The following is a 17,531-nucleotide window of genomic DNA, read 5'->3' as shown; positions in this document are numbered from 1 at the left end:
GAACACGTGCCCTCCACTTTTGATGATTTCTAAACGGCCCACTTTCACACGGAGTGTAATTAGTGTCACTGTTACTCCTTTTGGCTAATTTAAACTGAGCGGCGGGTTCTAGCAGTGGTTCTGGTTCCTGTGTTCCAGGTGCTGTTTGCGTGCGCGGAGGCCCTGCACGCTCATGGCTACAGCAACGAGGCCTGCCGATTGGCTGTGGAGCTGGCGGGGGACCTGCTGTCCAATCCCCCCGACCTGAAGGTGGAGCAGCCACAGACCAAGGTGCGCCATCTCCCCCTGAAGCCCTGCCCTCCCCCCTCCCCCCCCCCTCAACCTCCCACAAGTCCAGAAAACCTGTTTCTGTACCATAAGCGTAGTTCACATAAAGTTAATGTCTTCATGTAGGGTCTTACATAAGAAATACAAGCCTTCACAGAAGCTACTTAAAGGATTCATGTGCACTCAGGGAGCTGTTTCTGACTTGCTCACTCAGAGGACGTTACCATGCGCTGGTAACCATTAGCCAGCGCTGATCTGGTCATGTGTCCTATGGCCTGTCTTATGACAGTGTATTTTGGTTGGCGTAAGGGTTTCAGGTGTTTACGTAGTGCTTATGAAGGTGTTATGCATGTTCAAATGAAGCCGATTTTGGAGTTGGTCCTTCAGGCAGTAACAGAAATGCCTCAGGATGAAAACAGCATGAAGGATCTGAAGCAAAGTCTGTGGAACCATGTTGAGATGTATCGAGGTACAAATCCGTCTGTCCGTCCGTCCGTCCAGGGGAAGAAGAGCAAGGTGTCGACCAGCCGGCAGACGCAGGTGGCCACCAACACCCTGTCGAAGGCGGCGTTCCTGCTGACGGTGCTGAGCGAGAGGCTGGAGTACCACACCCTGGCCTTCAGCACCGGCATGTTCTCCCTGGAGCTGCAGAGGCCTCCCGCCTCCACCAAGGCCTTGGAGGTGCCCAAAAATTCGCCAGCGCCATTTTCATAATTCACCTTTATGTGTGTGAATATATAATGCATGTGTACTCTAGATTATATATGTGTCTGTATATGTGCTTTATTGTTTGTGTGTGTGAGTAAATGCATAATATGTGCATTTTATGATATATGTTCTTTATTGTATTTTCTTTTTATGGTTATTTCCAGTGGTGTATGTTACTTGGTTTTAATAAGTAATATGCACGTATTAAATTAAATAATATAATACACATTGTGCATTATAAATAAATAAACGGTAAGTATTAAAAATGTAAAAGATCAATAAAATGAACCAGGTTTTGGTGCTTGGTATGTGTTGTGTTGGACAGCACATATGAATCACACAGAAGTGGGCGTTGTGCATGTCATGTGGTTTTTGATCTGTTGCTACACCCCAGCATAGAGAATAAGGGCTGCGGTTGGCTCTGATTGGCTGGTGTGAGCGTGTGGGCTCTCTGATTGGCTGGTGTGAGCATGTGGGCTTTCTGAATGGGAGATGTGAGTGTGCAGGCTCTCTGATTGGCTGGTGTGAGCGTGCAGGCTCTCTGATTGGGAGGTGTGAGCGCGTGGGCTCTCTGATTGGGAGGTGTGAGCGTGCCGGCTCTCTGATTGTCTGTGTGAGCGCCTGGGCTCTCTGATTGGCAGGTGAAGCTGGCCTATCAGGAGTCGGAGGTGGTGGCGCTGCTGAAGAAGATCCCGCTGGGCGTGGTGGAGATGGGCTCCATCAGGGACCGGGCGGAGCAGCTCCGCGACGGGAACTTCTGCGACTACCGGCCCGTGCTCCCGCTCATGCTGGCCAGCTTCATATTCGACGTGCTGTGTACCCCCGGTGAGCCCCGCTCACGCACACACACACAACCATGCGCACACGCACCCGCACGCATACACACACATACACACACAACCATGCACGCACGCACACACATGCGTACACATGCACGCACACACACATACAAATACACACACACACACATACAAATACACACACGCATACACACATACACACACACACACAACCATGCGCGCACACACACACACGCATACACACGCACACACACACACACACACACACAACCATGCACGCACGCACACGCACACACACACACACATGCATACACATACAACACACACGCAGACACACACACACAAACACACACCACACGCACTCACAGGCGCTCGCAGGTACACACATATACACATACATAACACACATACTCGTACATAACGTGCACACACACACACATACACGGGACACCCACTCTTGTACGCGCAAACACAGATACACGCACACCTTAGAAAGCGTCTTAGATCTTTCAAATGTTCTTCTGTGATAAGAAGTACGCTGGTTCTCGCATGATCTTTACCACTGACTAATTTTCAGTGGATAAATTGTCAGAAGATAAAGTAACTGAGAAAAGAAGAGGGCATGTTCGCTTACATCCTGTAGAAATTTGAGAGTTCCTGCTGTGTGTAATTGGATGAGACGTGACAGGGGCCGCCATCTCTTCCACAGTGGTCTCTCCCACGGGCTCCCGCCCCCCCAGCCGTAACCGTAACAACGAAATGCCAGGCGACGAGGAGCTGGGCTTTGAGGCTGCGGTGGCAGCACTGGGTAAGAGCGCACACACACACACATACACACACACACACACGCGCATATGCACGCACGAATTCAGCATTTGTAAACTTGATTTAATGTTTGAATAATCTTCCCCGGTGCCAGTTGGCTGAATCTGTCATTTGGAGCTGTTTTTTCCACTGCTGTCTCCAGCGGATTTATAGCTACGGAAAGCTGAGCAGAACATGGATATGCGGCATTAATAATTCATCAGCACTTCGCCATTTGATGTAGGCAGAGGCTTCCACCGCTAGAAAAAAACCACATTACCCAGGGGCTTCACCGAGACGTCGTTTTTTCCATGAAGTGTGAAAACACCGAATTACAGAGCTGACTTGCTGGTTGGTTACCAGCTGACCTGCTGGTTGGTTACCAGCTGACCTGCTGGTTGCTTGTGGAGTTACACAACTACACAGTGTGAAAGTGTGAAACCCAAGTGGCTGGATTCGGGCTTTCCGCTTGGCGGGTGACCTCTGCGGCTGGGCGGGTGACCTCTGCGGCTGGGCGGGTGACCTCTGCGGCTGGGCGGGTGACCTCTGTGGCTCGGCGGGTGACCCCCCCTCTCTCCTCTGCCCGGCAGGGATGAAGACGACGGTGAGCGAGGCGGAGCACCCCCTGCTGTGTGAGGGGACCCGGCGGGAGAAGGGCGATCTGGCGCTGGCCCTCATGATCACCTACAAGGACGACCAGAGCAAGCTCAAAAAGGTCAGGCCCCCTGCCACCATACCCACACCCCCACCCTCCACCTGCACCCGCACCCCTACCCCAATCCCCAGCCCCACCCCTAGATCTTCAACCCTGCTCATCCCCCCACCTCCACCTGGGTGAAGCCGTCAGGCTCCGGTAAAGACTTGTTTTTGGCAAAGTGGGTTGTTGTTCTCCGATACGACTCTGAGAGGAGAGGGCGGGGCTACCGCCTCTGATGCCACTGAACTTGTTCTCCAAATGACGGCTGTACCTGTGGGGGGTGGGGGGGGGTCTCACCTGGTGCATGGAGCTCTGTGCTAGCCTCCGTGCCCCGCCCGGCCCCTCCTCCTCCGCTCTGTGTGTGAAATGGCGGTCTGATCTTTGACTCCGCCCCGACGCAGATCCTGGACAAGCTGCTGGACCGCGAGAGCCAGACCCACAAGCCCCAGACGCTCAGCTCCTTCTACTCCAGCAAGCCGGCGGCCAGCAGCCAGAAGAGCCCGTCCAAGCACACCGCGCACGGAGGCGGCGGCGGCGCGGGGGGCGTGTCCAAACACGGCGCCCCAGCCGCGGCGGCGGCGGCGGCAGCGGCGGGCTCCGCCTCCGTGCAGGGCGTGGCCAGCGGGGGCGCGGCCGGGCAGCAGGCGGGGCTTCCCGGTGGCGTGCAGAACGCGGCGGCGGGGGAGGGCTTCAGCGAGAACAGGGAGCAAGGTGCGCGCACCCGATTTCACGTGATGTCACTTCCTGTGTTTAGAGGTCGTGTCGTGAGGGCTTGTTATATGGCGTACAGCTCCAGGCTCCTGTTTGGGGTCCAGGTTAGCTCCTCCTGTTTGGGGTCCTGGTTAGCCCCTCCTGTTTGGGGTCCAGGTTAGCCCCTCCTGTTTGGGGTCCAGGTTAGCCCCTCCTGTTTGGGGTCCAGGTTAGCCCCTCCTGTTTGGGGTCCAGGTTAGCCCCTCCTGTTTGGGGTCCAGGTTAGCCCCTCCTGTTTGGGGTCCAGGTTAGCCCCTCCTGTTTTGGGTCCAGGTTAGCCCCTCCCGTTTGGGGTCCAGGTTAGCCCCTCCTGTCTTGGGTCCAGGTTAGCCCCTCCTGTCTTGGGTCCAGGTTAGCCCCTCCTGTTTGGGGTCCAGGTTAGCCCCTCCTGGTTTGGGTCCAGGTTAGCCCCACTAGGCCCCAGGTGTGAAGGGATGTGCTTGAAAAGTCACATGGGTGAGACGTGCGTTATCACAAAACTGACTGTTTAGGTAAGGCAGGCTTAAATCATCCAGGGTTATCCTGGCATAAGCGCCCTCTAGTGGCTTCCCAGGTTCCTACGAGTTTCTAGTCAGTAAGATGTTCATCAGTGAGCTGCACTGTAGTGTGCTGTGACTGGTTCACAGGCCATTACTCCCTGCTCAGGAGTGGGGGCGTTTTACTATCACCTGCATGTGAATGTATTCACGTAGCACCCACACACTCACAGGTGAGTACTACTGGTGATTCCAGAGGAGGGTTGAAGTGGGTGGGGTTTTTTTGGTACATTGCTTTTACCTGAACGTCAGTCAGTCAAGATGCACTCCCATGCCATTTGAATGGTAGTGTGTGCTCTCTGTGTGTTTTTCAAACCAATGAGTGTGTTCAGAGTCTCGTTAAAACTCTGGCTTTTCATTGGCTCTCACTAAAGGGGCGGTACATCCGGCAAAGTCCCGACCAAAGCAGGCCGGTATTCTGGGGCGCGGTGTGAACGTTTTTAAAAACGCGCCCGTGTTGTGTTTTTGACAGACGGGGGCCAGCCGTCCTCCTGCGAGCAGCAGAACGACGCCGCCCCCTTCAAGCCCGAGGGCACGGTGCCCAGCCGCCTGGCGCTGGGGGGGCGGGGGGCGTACAGCGGCCGCTGCTGGGGCTCCCCCGTGCGCCAGAAGAAGAAGCACACGGGTAGGGCGCTCCGTTTTACTGCCGTCTGCACTTCCTGTGTTACGCCGATAAAAATACCCCACCCACACGGAAACGCGCACCCACAATTACACACACACACACACACGCATACGCATGCATAACACACACGCATTGTGTGTTCATGACACACATACACACATGCACGCATCACACACATATTCACACATGCACGCGCACACACGCACAAATGCAGTTGCACACATTACATATATACACACACACACATACACACACATATGCTGTCATTACATATATGCTGACACGCACACACACACATATGCTCTCATTACATATATGCTGACACACACACACACACTTTATCACGCACACACACACACACACACACACACATATGCTCTCATTACATATACACACACACACACACGCACAAATGCAGTTGCACACATTACATATATACACACACACATGCTGTCATTACATATATGCTGACACGCACACACTCTCTCACACACACACACACACACACACACACACACATATGCTCTCACTCTCTCACACACACACACACACATATGCTCTCATTACATATATGCTGACACACACACACACACTCTCTCACGCGCACACACACACACATACACACACACACACACACACACACACACACATATGCTCTCATTACATATATGCTGACACACACACACACACTCTCTCACGCGCACACACACACACACACACACTCTCACGCACACACACACACACACACACACACATATGCTCTCATTACATATACACACACACACACGCACACAGTTTTCTGCAGCCCTCTGTAAAGTCATGTGATGCATGATGCGTGGCGTGTAACGCCTCTCTGCGTGCCTCAGGCATGGCGAGCATCGACAGCAGCGCCCCGGAGACCACCTCCGACAGCTCCCCCACGCTGAGCCGACGCCCGCTCCGCGGCGGCTGGGCGGCCGCCTCCTGGGGGCGGGGCCAGGACAGCGACAGCATCAGCAGCTCGTCCTCCGATTCGCTGGGCTCCTCGTCGTCCAGCGGCTCGCGCAGGGCCGGGGGCGGAGCCAGGGCCAAGAGCGCCGACACCAGCAGGTGAGCGGGGGGACCGCCTTTCCGGGTCGCCGTGACAACTTCGGAATCTCTCCACGGCGATAAAATCTAAGATGTGTGTCCCGGCTGCCCTGATGAAGGCATCTGCTGTTTTTTGGTGAAAGGAGAAGACAGCCCCCCCCCCCCCCCTCCTTTCCTAGTTTTTGTTAATTCAGTGCAAACAGACAGGGTAGCAGATAGAGAAGGGATCACAGCCCAGAAAGTGCCAAAGCGGGGAATCGAACCCCTGACCATGCGGGCTGACGCATGCATGGCTCGGGAGTCAGCTGCTGTGTAGACTGCACCGCACATCTTGCTAGCATCAGCAGTTTTTCAGACACTTCTAACGATAATGTTCTGTTTTACTATTCCTTTTCTCTCCAAGAGTGACTAAATCTTTCCACATGCACCTGTCTGGTACCTGCAATAATAATATTTGCTCTTTGGGGGGTTCAAATTGCAGCCACAATTAAAGAAAAAATACATTCTCCTAATGTACTAATTACCAGTGAGGTTTTTATCCTTCATTTCTTTTTAAACTTTCGGGGCATTGCATGACAGTTAAATGAGCGCTTTTAGCTTTGGGGAAATAATGGGACAAATACAGACAGGAAGTGCGATGCGCGTTCATGGCGGGATTTCGGTTTGTGCCGCGCAGGTATAAAGGGCGTCGGCCCGAGTGCCACGCCCCGCACGTCCCCAACCAGCCGTCGGAGGCGGCGGCGCACTTCTACTTCGAGCTGGCCAAGACGGTGCTGATCAAGGCGGGGGGGAACAGCTCCACCTCCATCTTCACCCAGCCCTCGGCCAGCGGGGGCCACCAGGGCCCCCACCGAAACCTGCACCTCTGTGCCTTCGAGATCGGCCTCTACGCCCTGGGCCTGCACAACTTCGTCTCCCCAAACTGGCTGTCCCGCACCTACTCCTCGCACGTGTCCTGGATCACCGGTAAGAGCGCCCCGCTCCAGGGTTCGAGGCCCGCCTCTACGCCGGTGCTGCCGAATTCGTGTCATAGAGGAAAACCAACAGTAAAAATTCTGATGCCGATTGGTGGATATTTTCTGGCTCTGTTTCTCCATGGGAATTTAGTAGTGTCCACCAATCACTGCCAGTATTAGTCTGTTGATAGTCACCAATGCACTCCATGATTGGTGGAGCTCCTGTGTGTATTCTGTCAGTGAGGTGACATCACAGCCATTGTGTCTCTGTGGGCCTTATCTAGCTCTCAGGTCTGGCTGATATAGTTAAGCTCTGTGGTCCCTGACTCTGTGCATCTCTATGGTATTATTGCTGGGGTCTTATCTAGCTCTCCTACAGTAGCTCAGCTCTGGCTGATGTGGTTAAGCTCTGTGGTTCTTGACTGTGCATCTCTATGGTATTATTGCTGGGGTCTTATCTAGCTCTCCTACAGTAGCTCAGCTCTGGCTGATGTGGTTAAGCTCTGTGGTCCCTGACTCTGTGCATCTCTATGGTATTATTGCTGGGGTCTTATCTAGCTCTCCTACAGTAGCTCAGCTCTGGCTGATGTGGTTAAGCTCTGTGGTTCTTGACTGTGCATCTCTATGGTATTATTGCTGGGGTCTTATCTAGCTCTCCTACAGTAGCTCAGCTCTGGCTGATGTGGTTAAGCTCTGTGGTCCCTGACTCTGTGCATCTCTATGGTATTATTGCTGGGGTCTTACCTAGCCCTCCTGCAGTGTCTCTCAGCTCTGGCTGATGTGGTTAAGCTCTGTGGTCCCTGGCTGCAGTAGCTCCGCTCTGGCTGATGTGGTTAAGCTCTGTGGTCCCTGGCTGCAGTCCCTCCACTCTGGCTGATGTGGTTAAGCTCTGTGGTCCCTGGCTGCAGTAGCTCCGCTCTGGCTGATGTGGTTAAGCTCTGTGGTCCCTGGCTGCAGTCGCTTCGCTCTGGCTGATGTGGTTAAGCTCTGTGGTCCCTGGCTCTGTGCATCTCTATGGTATTATTGCTTACCTAGCTCTGCTGCAGTAGCTCCGCTCTGGCTGACGTGGTTAAGCTCTGTGGTCCCTGGCTCTGTGCAGGTCAGGCCATGGAGATCGGCAGCGCCGCCCTCAACATCCTGGTGGAGTGCTGGGACGGGCACCTGACCCCGCCCGAGGTGGCGTCCCTGGCCGACCGCGCCTCGCGGGCGCGGGACCCCAACATGGTGCGCGCCGCCGCCGAGCTGGCGCTCAGCTGCCTGCCCCACGCCCACGCCCTCAACCCCAACGAGATCCAGAGGGCCCTGGTGCAGTGCAAAGAGCAGGTGCGTGGGCGTCGCCGCTGTGAGCGTTAGCGCATTACGGTCATTACTGACATCACCAGAGACATTACTGACATCACCACAGACATTACTGTCATTACTACCATCATTACTGTCAGTACCGCTGTCATTTCCAAAATTACCACAGACATTACTGTCATTACTGACATCACCACAGACATAACTGTCATTACTGACATCACCACAGACATTACTGACATCACAGACATTACTGACATCAACACAGACATTACTGTCATTACTGACATCACCACAGACATAACTGTCATTACTGACATCACCACAGACATTACTGTCATTAATGACATCACCACAGACATTACTGTCATTACTGACATCAACACAGACATTACTGTCATTACTGACATCACCACAGACATTACTGTCATTACTGACATCACCACAGACATTACTGTCATTACTGACATCAACACAGACATTACTGTCATTACTGACATCACCACAGACATTACTGTCATTACTGACATCACCACAGACATTACTGTCATTACTGACATCAACACAGACATTACTGTCATTACTGACATCACCACAGACATTACTGTCATTACTGACATCACCACAGACATAACTGTCATTACTGACATCACCACAGACATTACTGTCATTACTGACATCACCACAGACATAACTGTCATTACTGACATCACCACAGACATTACTGTCATTACTGACATCACCACAGACATTACTGTCATTACTGACATCACCACAGACATTACTGTCATTACTGACATCACCACAGACATTACTGTCATTACTGACATCACCACAGACATTACTGTCATTACTGGTGTCATTACCATCATATATATCAGCGTCATTACCATCATTACCACTCATTGCCGACATTACCACAAACTTTACTGTCATTACAACCATCATTACTATCGTCTGTCAGTGGCACTCCCATTATACCTTATGTCTATCTTATACCTATTATAGTAGTATTATTATATGACGATGAAGTTTCTTTGACTGAATAAATGCCCCCTCCCCCCAGGATAACGTGATGCTGGAGAAGGCCTGCATGGCTGTGGAGGAGGCGGCGAAGGGCGGGGGCGTGTACCCCGAGGTGCTGTTCGAGGTGGCGCACCAGTGGTACTGGCTGTACGAGCAGACCGTGGGGGGCGGAGGCGGGGCCCAGCGCGAGGGCCCGGGCCGGTGCGGGGCCAACGGAGGGGCGGGGCGCAGGGCCGCCGATGCGGGGCGGGGTGCGCTGGACGGCGGGGGGCCCATGGACCCGGGAGGGGTGGCGGTGACGGCCACGGTCACGGCCGCCGCCGTGGTGCCCGTCATCTCCGTGGGCTCCACCATCTACCAGTCGCACGCCATCCCGGGCTCGGCCATCGCCCACGCCCACACCCAGGGCCTGCACCCCTACACCACCATCCAGGCCCACCTCCCCACCGTCTGCACCCCGCAGTACCTGGGACACCCACTGCAGCACGTCCCGCGGCCCGCTGTCTTTCCTGTGTCCGGAGCGGCCTACCCACAGGTAAGGGGGGGACAGAGGCGGGGAGGGCCAGAGAGAGTCAGTGAGAGTAGAGCCAGGGAGTCAGCTGGAGTCAGTTGGAGTCGGGGAGAGTCAGGTGGAGTTGGAGAGAGTCAGTTGGTGTCGGAGAGAGTCAGTTGGAGTCGGAGAGAGTCAGGTGGAGTTGGATAGAGTCGGTTGGTGTCGGAGAGAGTCAGTTGGAGTCGGAGAGAGTCAGTTGGAGTTGGAGAGAGTCAGTTGGTGTCGGAGAGAGTCAGTTGGAGTCGGAGAGAGTCAGGTGGAGTTGGAGAGAGTCAGTTGGAGGGAGTCAGTTGGAGTCAGAGAGAGTCAGTTGGAGTCGGAGAGAGTCAGTTGGAGTCGGAGAGAGCGGTAGCATGGCAGATTAGACTGATTCAAATCCCTGAGTTAATTAACTGAGCTCTGAGCCCTGTCTGGATGACTGGGGCAGTAATAAGTGATTCCTGTGTGCCGTGGTAGTGAGAGCATTTAATACACCGGGCTGCTGCTGTCGGCTGAATCTGTCATAGTTATAAACAGACATTAGTACTCCTGTTCCTCTTGCGACCTGATTTTAAACGTGCCCGTGTGCCCTCTCAGGGAATGCACCCCGCCTTCATCGGTGCCCAGTACCCCTTCTCCGTGGCGACCGGCCCCCACCCGCCCATGGCAGCGACTGCAGTCACATTCCCGGGCGTCCCAGTTCCGTCCATGACCCAAATCGCCGTCCACCCCTACCACACGGAGACGGGGCTGCCCCTCAGCACCACCGTGGCAGGTCAGTGGGTGCGGGTTCCACTGCTCGCTTCCGCCGCTGACCGAAATCCCTCCCCCCAACCGCCACAGCAGCGGCTGAACCCCGCGACCCGCTTTCCTGTTTCTGCAGTAGGTGGCTCCACCATCCAGGCCATCCAGGGGGCCTCCCTTCCAGGCCTGTCTTCCCAGCCCGCCTCATTGGTCAGCACGCCCTTCCCCTCTGAAGACGAGCAGCACAGCCAGCCAATCAGCCAGCAGGGCCTGCACTACCTGCACTCCGCCTACAGAGTTGGTGAGTTGGGGTTCTCAGAATGACGTGCGCCTGGTTAGCGCTCTCGCTAGCCAGCGACAGGGAGACACTGTCCGACTGCAGTGCAGGATGTGGTCTGTTAGCCTTGCTGAATTTGACCACCGTGCCACATAAGAAAAGCAACTCCGTTTATTCTGCATTGTGTCAGTTATGCTGTGTCTGACACTGAGGATTACAGAGGAGGTGGCCGTTTCCTGGCACTCGTCACAGATTGGCTGCTCATTGATTTGAGTTGAGGGGGGAGGACTGGTGTGCTGTGATTGGCTCGTGTGAGGGGGGGAGGACTGATGCGCTGTGATTGGCTCGTATGAGTGGGCAGGACTGATGCACTGTGATTGGCTTGTGTGAGGGGAGAGGACTGGTGAACTGTGATTGGCTCGTGTGAGGGGGGAGGACTGATGCACTGCGATTGGCTCGTGTGAGGGGGGCAGGACTGATGAGCTGCGCTGTGATTGGCTCGTTCAGGCATGCTCGCCCTGGAGATGCTGGGCAGGAGGGCGCACAACGACCACCCCAACAACTTCTCCCGCAGCCCGCCCTACACGGAGGACGTCAAGTGGCTCCTGGGCCTGGCGGCGCGCCTCGGTGAGTTCGACACGACCGTGACCGCACGCCGACCGCGGCGACCCCCCCGAAACTCCCCTTCACCCCGCGGGGCCCGGCCCCCAGGGTCTGTGAGCGTGACCGTAAGTGTGACCGAAACGTGACCTCCTGCTCGTCCCTCCCCCAGGCGTGAACTTCGTCTACCAGTTCTGCGTGGGCGCGGCCAAGGGCGTGCTCAGCCCCTTCGTCCTGCAGGAGATCATCATGGAGGCCCTGCAGCGGCTAAACCCCGCCCACATCCACGCCCACCTCAGAACGCCGGCGTTCCATCAGCTGGTGCAGCGCTGCCACCAGGCCTACCTGCAGGTAGTGTGTGTGTGTGTGTGTGTCTGTCTGTGTGTGTGTGTGTGTGTGTCTGTGTCTGTGTGTGTCTGTCTGTCTGTGTCTGTGTGTCTGTCTGGGTGTGTGTGTGTGTGTGTGTGTCTGTGTCTGTGTGTCTGGGTGTGTGTGTGTGTGTGTTCATTCCACTGTTGTTACTACATTGCATTACAGGCATTTAGCAGACGCTCTTATCCAGAGCGACTTACACAACTTTTTATACAGCATTTACATTTCATCAATTTATACAGCTGGATATATACTGAAGCAATGCAGGTTAAGTACCTTGCTCCTACCCGGGAATCGAGCCTGTGACCTTTAGGTTACAAGACCAGTTCCTTACCCACTATACTACACTGCCGCCCATTTCTGTTATTATAACCGAGTGGATAAGATCTAACTGCCTCACCGGCCGACGGAACGGCCTGTTTATTCAAATTTAAACGGCCTGTAGAAAGGCTGGAGCTGCCTGTGTTCATAAATACGAGCCGGACATCGCGGTGCTGTCTCGGGTTGTGCTGCTAATTCCCTGCTGCGTGGGCCCTGATGTCGTCTGCAGTACTGGGTGGGAAACCCGTTTAAGACCGAGAGAGCAGAGGCGCATTGTTCCATTCAGGCGCTCTCATAGAAACTGAGAGTAGTCGGCATTCACACACCCACACACACACACAGACACAATCACACACACACACACACTCTGCAGCTCGCTTTTCCCCCTGCATTGTTGAACAGGGTTCCATCACCAGAACTGTTGAATTCGTCGGTTTAATTGGCCACAGGAACTTTCTGAAAAGGACCAGGAAGGAACACGGACTGCGTTGTCTCTCTTGCCATTACTGATCTCTGGCTGCCCTTTCCGCTTCTGCTTTTTGATTGGTTGCAAGAATAACAGGTTTTTTTATTTATTTATTTATTTTTTTTAACCGCTTGCTGGCATCTATCCCAGATAGATGCTCCGGATGGAGAACAGGCATCAATATTAGTATTACTTATACATTTAGCCTCTGGACAAGGATCCATATTGATGATTAAGTGCTTGAAATTCAATGCGTGGCTCAGTCCCAGGGTAAAAAGGCATTAAAAACCCCACAGATGCACTGCAAAATAGGACGTAGGAGTGGGCTTATAACCGGGTGAGATTTTAAGGAAAAGGAACATCAGAAATTGCGTCTGGTTTTTGTATGAAGTAGCCTTCTCCTCTGGATGGTTAGTGTTAAGCGGGTGACACTGTTGAGAGACACCTTAGCTGGCAGCCTCCTTTGAGGTGTACGTAGGGTTTCCTTCATCAGAGAGCTCGGAGAAAGCAGTCAGAGAAAGAAGCTTTTTGGCAGCGTTTTATTTGTTTGGTCCTTCATGTAAGCTTACATAACTTCTTCACAAGCACTTCATAGGCGTCTGTAAATGCTTGCAAGTGTTTATTTTGTTCTTTTGCACATGCTCCACGCTGCTTAGGAAACAACTATATAGCTCTTATGAAGCGTCATTCACATGACGTGTTTTGTGGTTCTCAATGTATTTGAGGTGTGCATTTAAAATAATGTTTGATTCAATTGGATGGTACCTCCGGCATTCCGAAAACGAAATTTCAGAGAAGAGCAACCACGAACCGCGGTCAAGTGCTCCAGTCAGTTTTTGTCGTATAGTGAGCGGATTTAACTGGCAGGATGTCTGGACCTCCCGTTAACGCTAACGCCCCCACCCCTCGCTCTCCCCCCCCCCCCCCTCCAGTACATCCACCACCGGCTGATCCACCTGACCCCCGCCGACTACGACGACTTCGTCAACATCATCCGCAGCGCCCGCAGCGCCTTCTGCCTCACCCCCGTGGGCATGATGCAGTTCAACGACGTGCTGCAGAACCTGAAGAGGGGCAAGCAGACCAAGGAGCTGTGGCAGAGGATCTCCCTGGAGATGGCCACCTTCTCCCCCTGATGAGCGTCGTGGGAGAATGTCGCCGGGGGGGGGGGGGGGGGGGCGGTGACCCCTCCTTCCCCTTTCAGACGGAACGCACGCGCCTAGAACGCTGGCTTCCTCCCCCCAGTTCCTCCTCTTCCTCCTCCTCCACCACCACCACAATTTCCCTTCCCCTTCTCATACCTACCTACACACACACACACACACACACACAGAACAGAGCCGCACAATCAACCCATTTCACGCGTCATCGAACTCCTCTAACGATGCAACAGGTGGCGGGGACGGAACCTGGAGCCGAAGGGACGGCTCGGTAAAATGGCCGACTCGGGCGTCTCCTGCCTCTCTGCCCCGACGGTCCGTTTTCCCATTTATGGCTCCGAGGGGGTCTGCTCACCCCCACCCCTCCCCACGCCCCCACCTTTACCTCAGCCTCTAACATAGCCCCGCTATCTTCCAGCAAGGAGTCCCAGGCCCCTTCCACACGCCCTGCACCCCCCTCTCCACCCCCCACCCCCCCACGTTCTTCCCTGCAGCCCCGCCCACCGCCTCCCGTCTATTCGGTAGACGATGGCGAGGCAGTTTGCAAACGTGGTCGTTCCAGGAAAGACAGAATCTCCCATTCTTTTTTTTCTTTCATCAGTGTTGTTGGTTGGTTCTTTATTTTTTATTTTTATGAAACCACTGAAGAAGTCAGATCCATACTGCAACATTCCTCTGCCTTGGCAGGGCTGTCACCTGCTTCGGCCTTTAAGGGTTTTAAGTTTTGGTATTCTGACGGTATTAAAAACAAACAAAAAAAAAAAACAAATAAATAAGATTTGTTCAAAGTTATTAAAAAAGTTAATATTAAAGGAAATAACCTGAGTTACGGGTGACGACTATTCAATGTTTTTTTGTTTATTGTTTTTTCTCCGTTTTATTTTGTATAGAATGTTGTAAGATTGGCCAGAAGTGAAAGAGAGAGAGCGAGAGAGCGTTGTGAATACTGCGCGAGTTCCTTTTTTCCACGTATGAAGGAAGAGTTGGGGCAGTGATCCCACGATGCACAGGACCCTGGCGTGACCAAACAAACCCCGCAGACCAGCGACATCCCCGGTGCCATTCTTTAGGGTTATTTTTATTTTTATTTTTTTGTTGCGCGGGCCCTGAAAGATAAAATATGAGAGGCGAGTTGTCAACACCAGGTCGTGACTGAAGAGATGTCGGCTTTGTCCGAACGCGCTTGACCGCGGTCTCGTGCAGCAGTTGAAGATTGACCGGAAAACGCGTTTTCGGCACAGGAGGATTTTTTTTTTCTTTTTCGAACCCAAGGCGCGTTTGAACACAAATGCACGCGCAACGCCTTTTGCGCGGAGTGCACGCGGGGCTGAGGCCCGACGTCAAGGCACTGACACGCGCGCGTGTGTGAATCGTCTATGTGACGTGGGCGCCGCGGCGGCTATTGTTCTGCAGGGGCTGATGCCAGACAACCGTGGGTCCTGGGAACTCTCGGCTAGTTCTTCACCGCCGGGCTCAGCCCAGGAGCTCTGAGATGGAGAGTGACTGAGTAGAAAATGTACTGTGATATTTTTGTATTCTTCAAAGTGTAGCTTGGTTGGGAAAAAAATAAATATATATACACACATATATATATATGTATATCTACACATACACACGCATATATATATATATATATATATATATATATAATATGTATGTATGTGTATATATAGATATATACAAACTGTGCAGATTGCAAGAGGCTGTGATTTAGAATAAAGAAAAAAGATTAAAGCAATATTGAAAATGTAGAGTTTACTTAATAAAGATAATTCAAAACACTACATTTTGGTATCCCTGCAGCATGTGTGATTATGTGTTTGGTATTTGGGGGTGGGAGTGGGGGGTGAATGCTTTGTAACAGGAAATCGTTTTATGGTGTTTTATAAGGGTCCAGCTGTGTCCATCAATCACTGTCAAAATAGTTTGAGTGGTAACACACTTCACATTATTATAAAATATCAGAAATGCCGTGCTCGTAGAATTTACACAAACGCGTACATTCCTCCTCACGAAAATTTTCTGTTCACTGAAATGTGGTATGCTTTGAAAAAGGCCGTTTTTTGCGGTGTGCCTTTAACGTAGTACAGGAAATTACCTGTTGAAAAGACCAGCCCTGCAATGGCTTTTAACAAAACCTGCGTACAAGAGTCCTACCCAATGCGTCGCTGATCCAGGTGCACGTAAAGCCTACCATGAAAGTTTTTTTTTTAAATACAGAAACATTTTTTTCACTACTACGTATAAACAACCGATCTTAAAAAAGTATTTTCCAAACATTTATTGTATTGCAGAAACGTTTTTGTTATTTTCCACCAGGGGGTGGTAGAGTATAAATTTTGAACGTCACCTGAATTATTGGCTGCCTTAAAATAATGGGGGGTCGTTCACTCGCACTGTCACAAAAAAAAAAAAACACATTGTAGAATGATTCGTTTCTGACTGAAATTTGACACAACACACAATAATATATGGTTCATTAGAAATGGTTTATATCAGTTTAGCCTACCACACATGCACAGTTGAGAGAGATTGCCATGAAAGGTCTGGAATGCATAACGTAATGCATATATGGCAGTGTTTCCCATGCTCAGTCCTGGGGGACAACTATGCTGGTTTTCGTTTCAACCACAATTAAAATCCCGCAATTTTATCAATCTTTTAATTTATCTTAATTGGGTTCTCTTTTTGTGATCAGATGAATTGTTTAACCTCTGAAACTACATAATGCCATTAATAGTTATGCATGCCATGAAGAATAAAAGTCCACATAAAATGTTCACATTGCACATATTGTGTTCAATTGAAGCACTTCGTAAAAAGGGGTTAATTTTTTAATGGATCAAATTAAAGATTAAGATACATAAATAGGCCCCTAAAAAGGTTGTTGAACACGTTTTAAGCCCTTTCATTTTTTCTATAAAATTATTAAGAAAATGCAGTTTGGCTCGTCATTTGCTTTGTCTTTGAATTCTTTACTATTTACCAAATTGTTAGTTTTTATCAGCCTTAAGTCTTCAATATTTAATTTGATAAGTTAAAAAAACAAAACCTTTTTATGTAATTGCAATTGTCTTTAATGTTTGCAATATAGCATGATGTGCACATGGGGCTTGCATTCTTCATACATAGCTGTTTCTGACAATGTGGTAAATAATCCTTCTAATAGTGAAAAACACTTTGGAAAAAAATAACATCTTGTTAAAATTCTGGAATCGAAACTGTGGTTGGAACGAAGCCCAGCATACACATACGTCTGCATTCAGAACATTTCAACATTAAGCCAAGATGAAAATTGTCACTCGGTATGAAGCCTATTTAACAAAATCGTGCCGCTTCAATCGCATTATGTTGCGCATCCTTTTCCAAATGCAAGTGTTACATAATTGTATGTGAATTGAACAGCGGATAATGTTCCGACGTCTGAGTAACGAATAAGCTTTGAGAGTGGCAACAATCGTATATGAAAGAGAAGTATCTGAGCCACGCTTCGTGTCAACGCTTTCCCATTTGGGGCCCCTTA

At 51.6% G+C, this 17,531-nt stretch overlaps 1 protein-coding gene across 2 annotated transcripts in view; it reads left to right on the top strand.

Moving 5' to 3' along the window:
* zswim8 (zinc finger, SWIM-type containing 8) overlaps positions 1-14,185 on the top strand; it is a 41,169-nt gene extending 26,984 nt beyond the window's left edge. Inside the window, exons 11-26 of one of the 2 annotated variants that reach the window (XM_064317439.1) lie at positions 139-270; positions 769-948; positions 1,617-1,800; positions 2,485-2,583; positions 3,170-3,294; positions 3,678-3,987; positions 5,035-5,187; positions 6,054-6,276; positions 6,932-7,221; positions 8,311-8,534; positions 9,577-10,071; positions 10,666-10,843; positions 10,955-11,113; positions 11,597-11,716; positions 11,862-12,040; positions 13,781-14,185. In XM_064317439.1, the coding sequence (XP_064173509.1) occupies positions 139-270; positions 769-948; positions 1,617-1,800; positions 2,485-2,583; positions 3,170-3,294; positions 3,678-3,987; positions 5,035-5,187; positions 6,054-6,276; positions 6,932-7,221; positions 8,311-8,534; positions 9,577-10,071; positions 10,666-10,843; positions 10,955-11,113; positions 11,597-11,716; positions 11,862-12,040; positions 13,781-13,984 (3,255 nt within the window). In that variant the 3' untranslated portion in view covers positions 13,985-14,185. Of the gene's footprint in view, positions 1-138; positions 271-768; positions 949-1,616; positions 1,801-2,484; positions 2,584-3,169; positions 3,295-3,677; positions 3,988-5,034; positions 5,188-6,053; positions 6,277-6,931; positions 7,222-8,310; positions 8,535-9,576; positions 10,072-10,665; positions 10,844-10,951; positions 11,114-11,596; positions 11,717-11,861; positions 12,041-13,780 lie in introns of both variants that reach the window. The other variant, XM_064317437.1, reaches the window with a different exon arrangement.
* The last annotated feature ends 3,346 nt before the right edge of the window (positions 14,186-17,531 follow it).

The sequence above is a fragment of the Anguilla rostrata genome, chromosome 18 (assembly GCF_018555375.3).
Source record: "Anguilla rostrata isolate EN2019 chromosome 18, ASM1855537v3, whole genome shotgun sequence".
In the NCBI taxonomy this organism is placed as follows: domain Eukaryota; kingdom Metazoa; phylum Chordata; class Actinopteri; order Anguilliformes; family Anguillidae; genus Anguilla; species Anguilla rostrata.
Note: the sequence above shows the minus strand (reverse complement) of the source record. Positions and strands in the feature narration are given on the sequence as shown.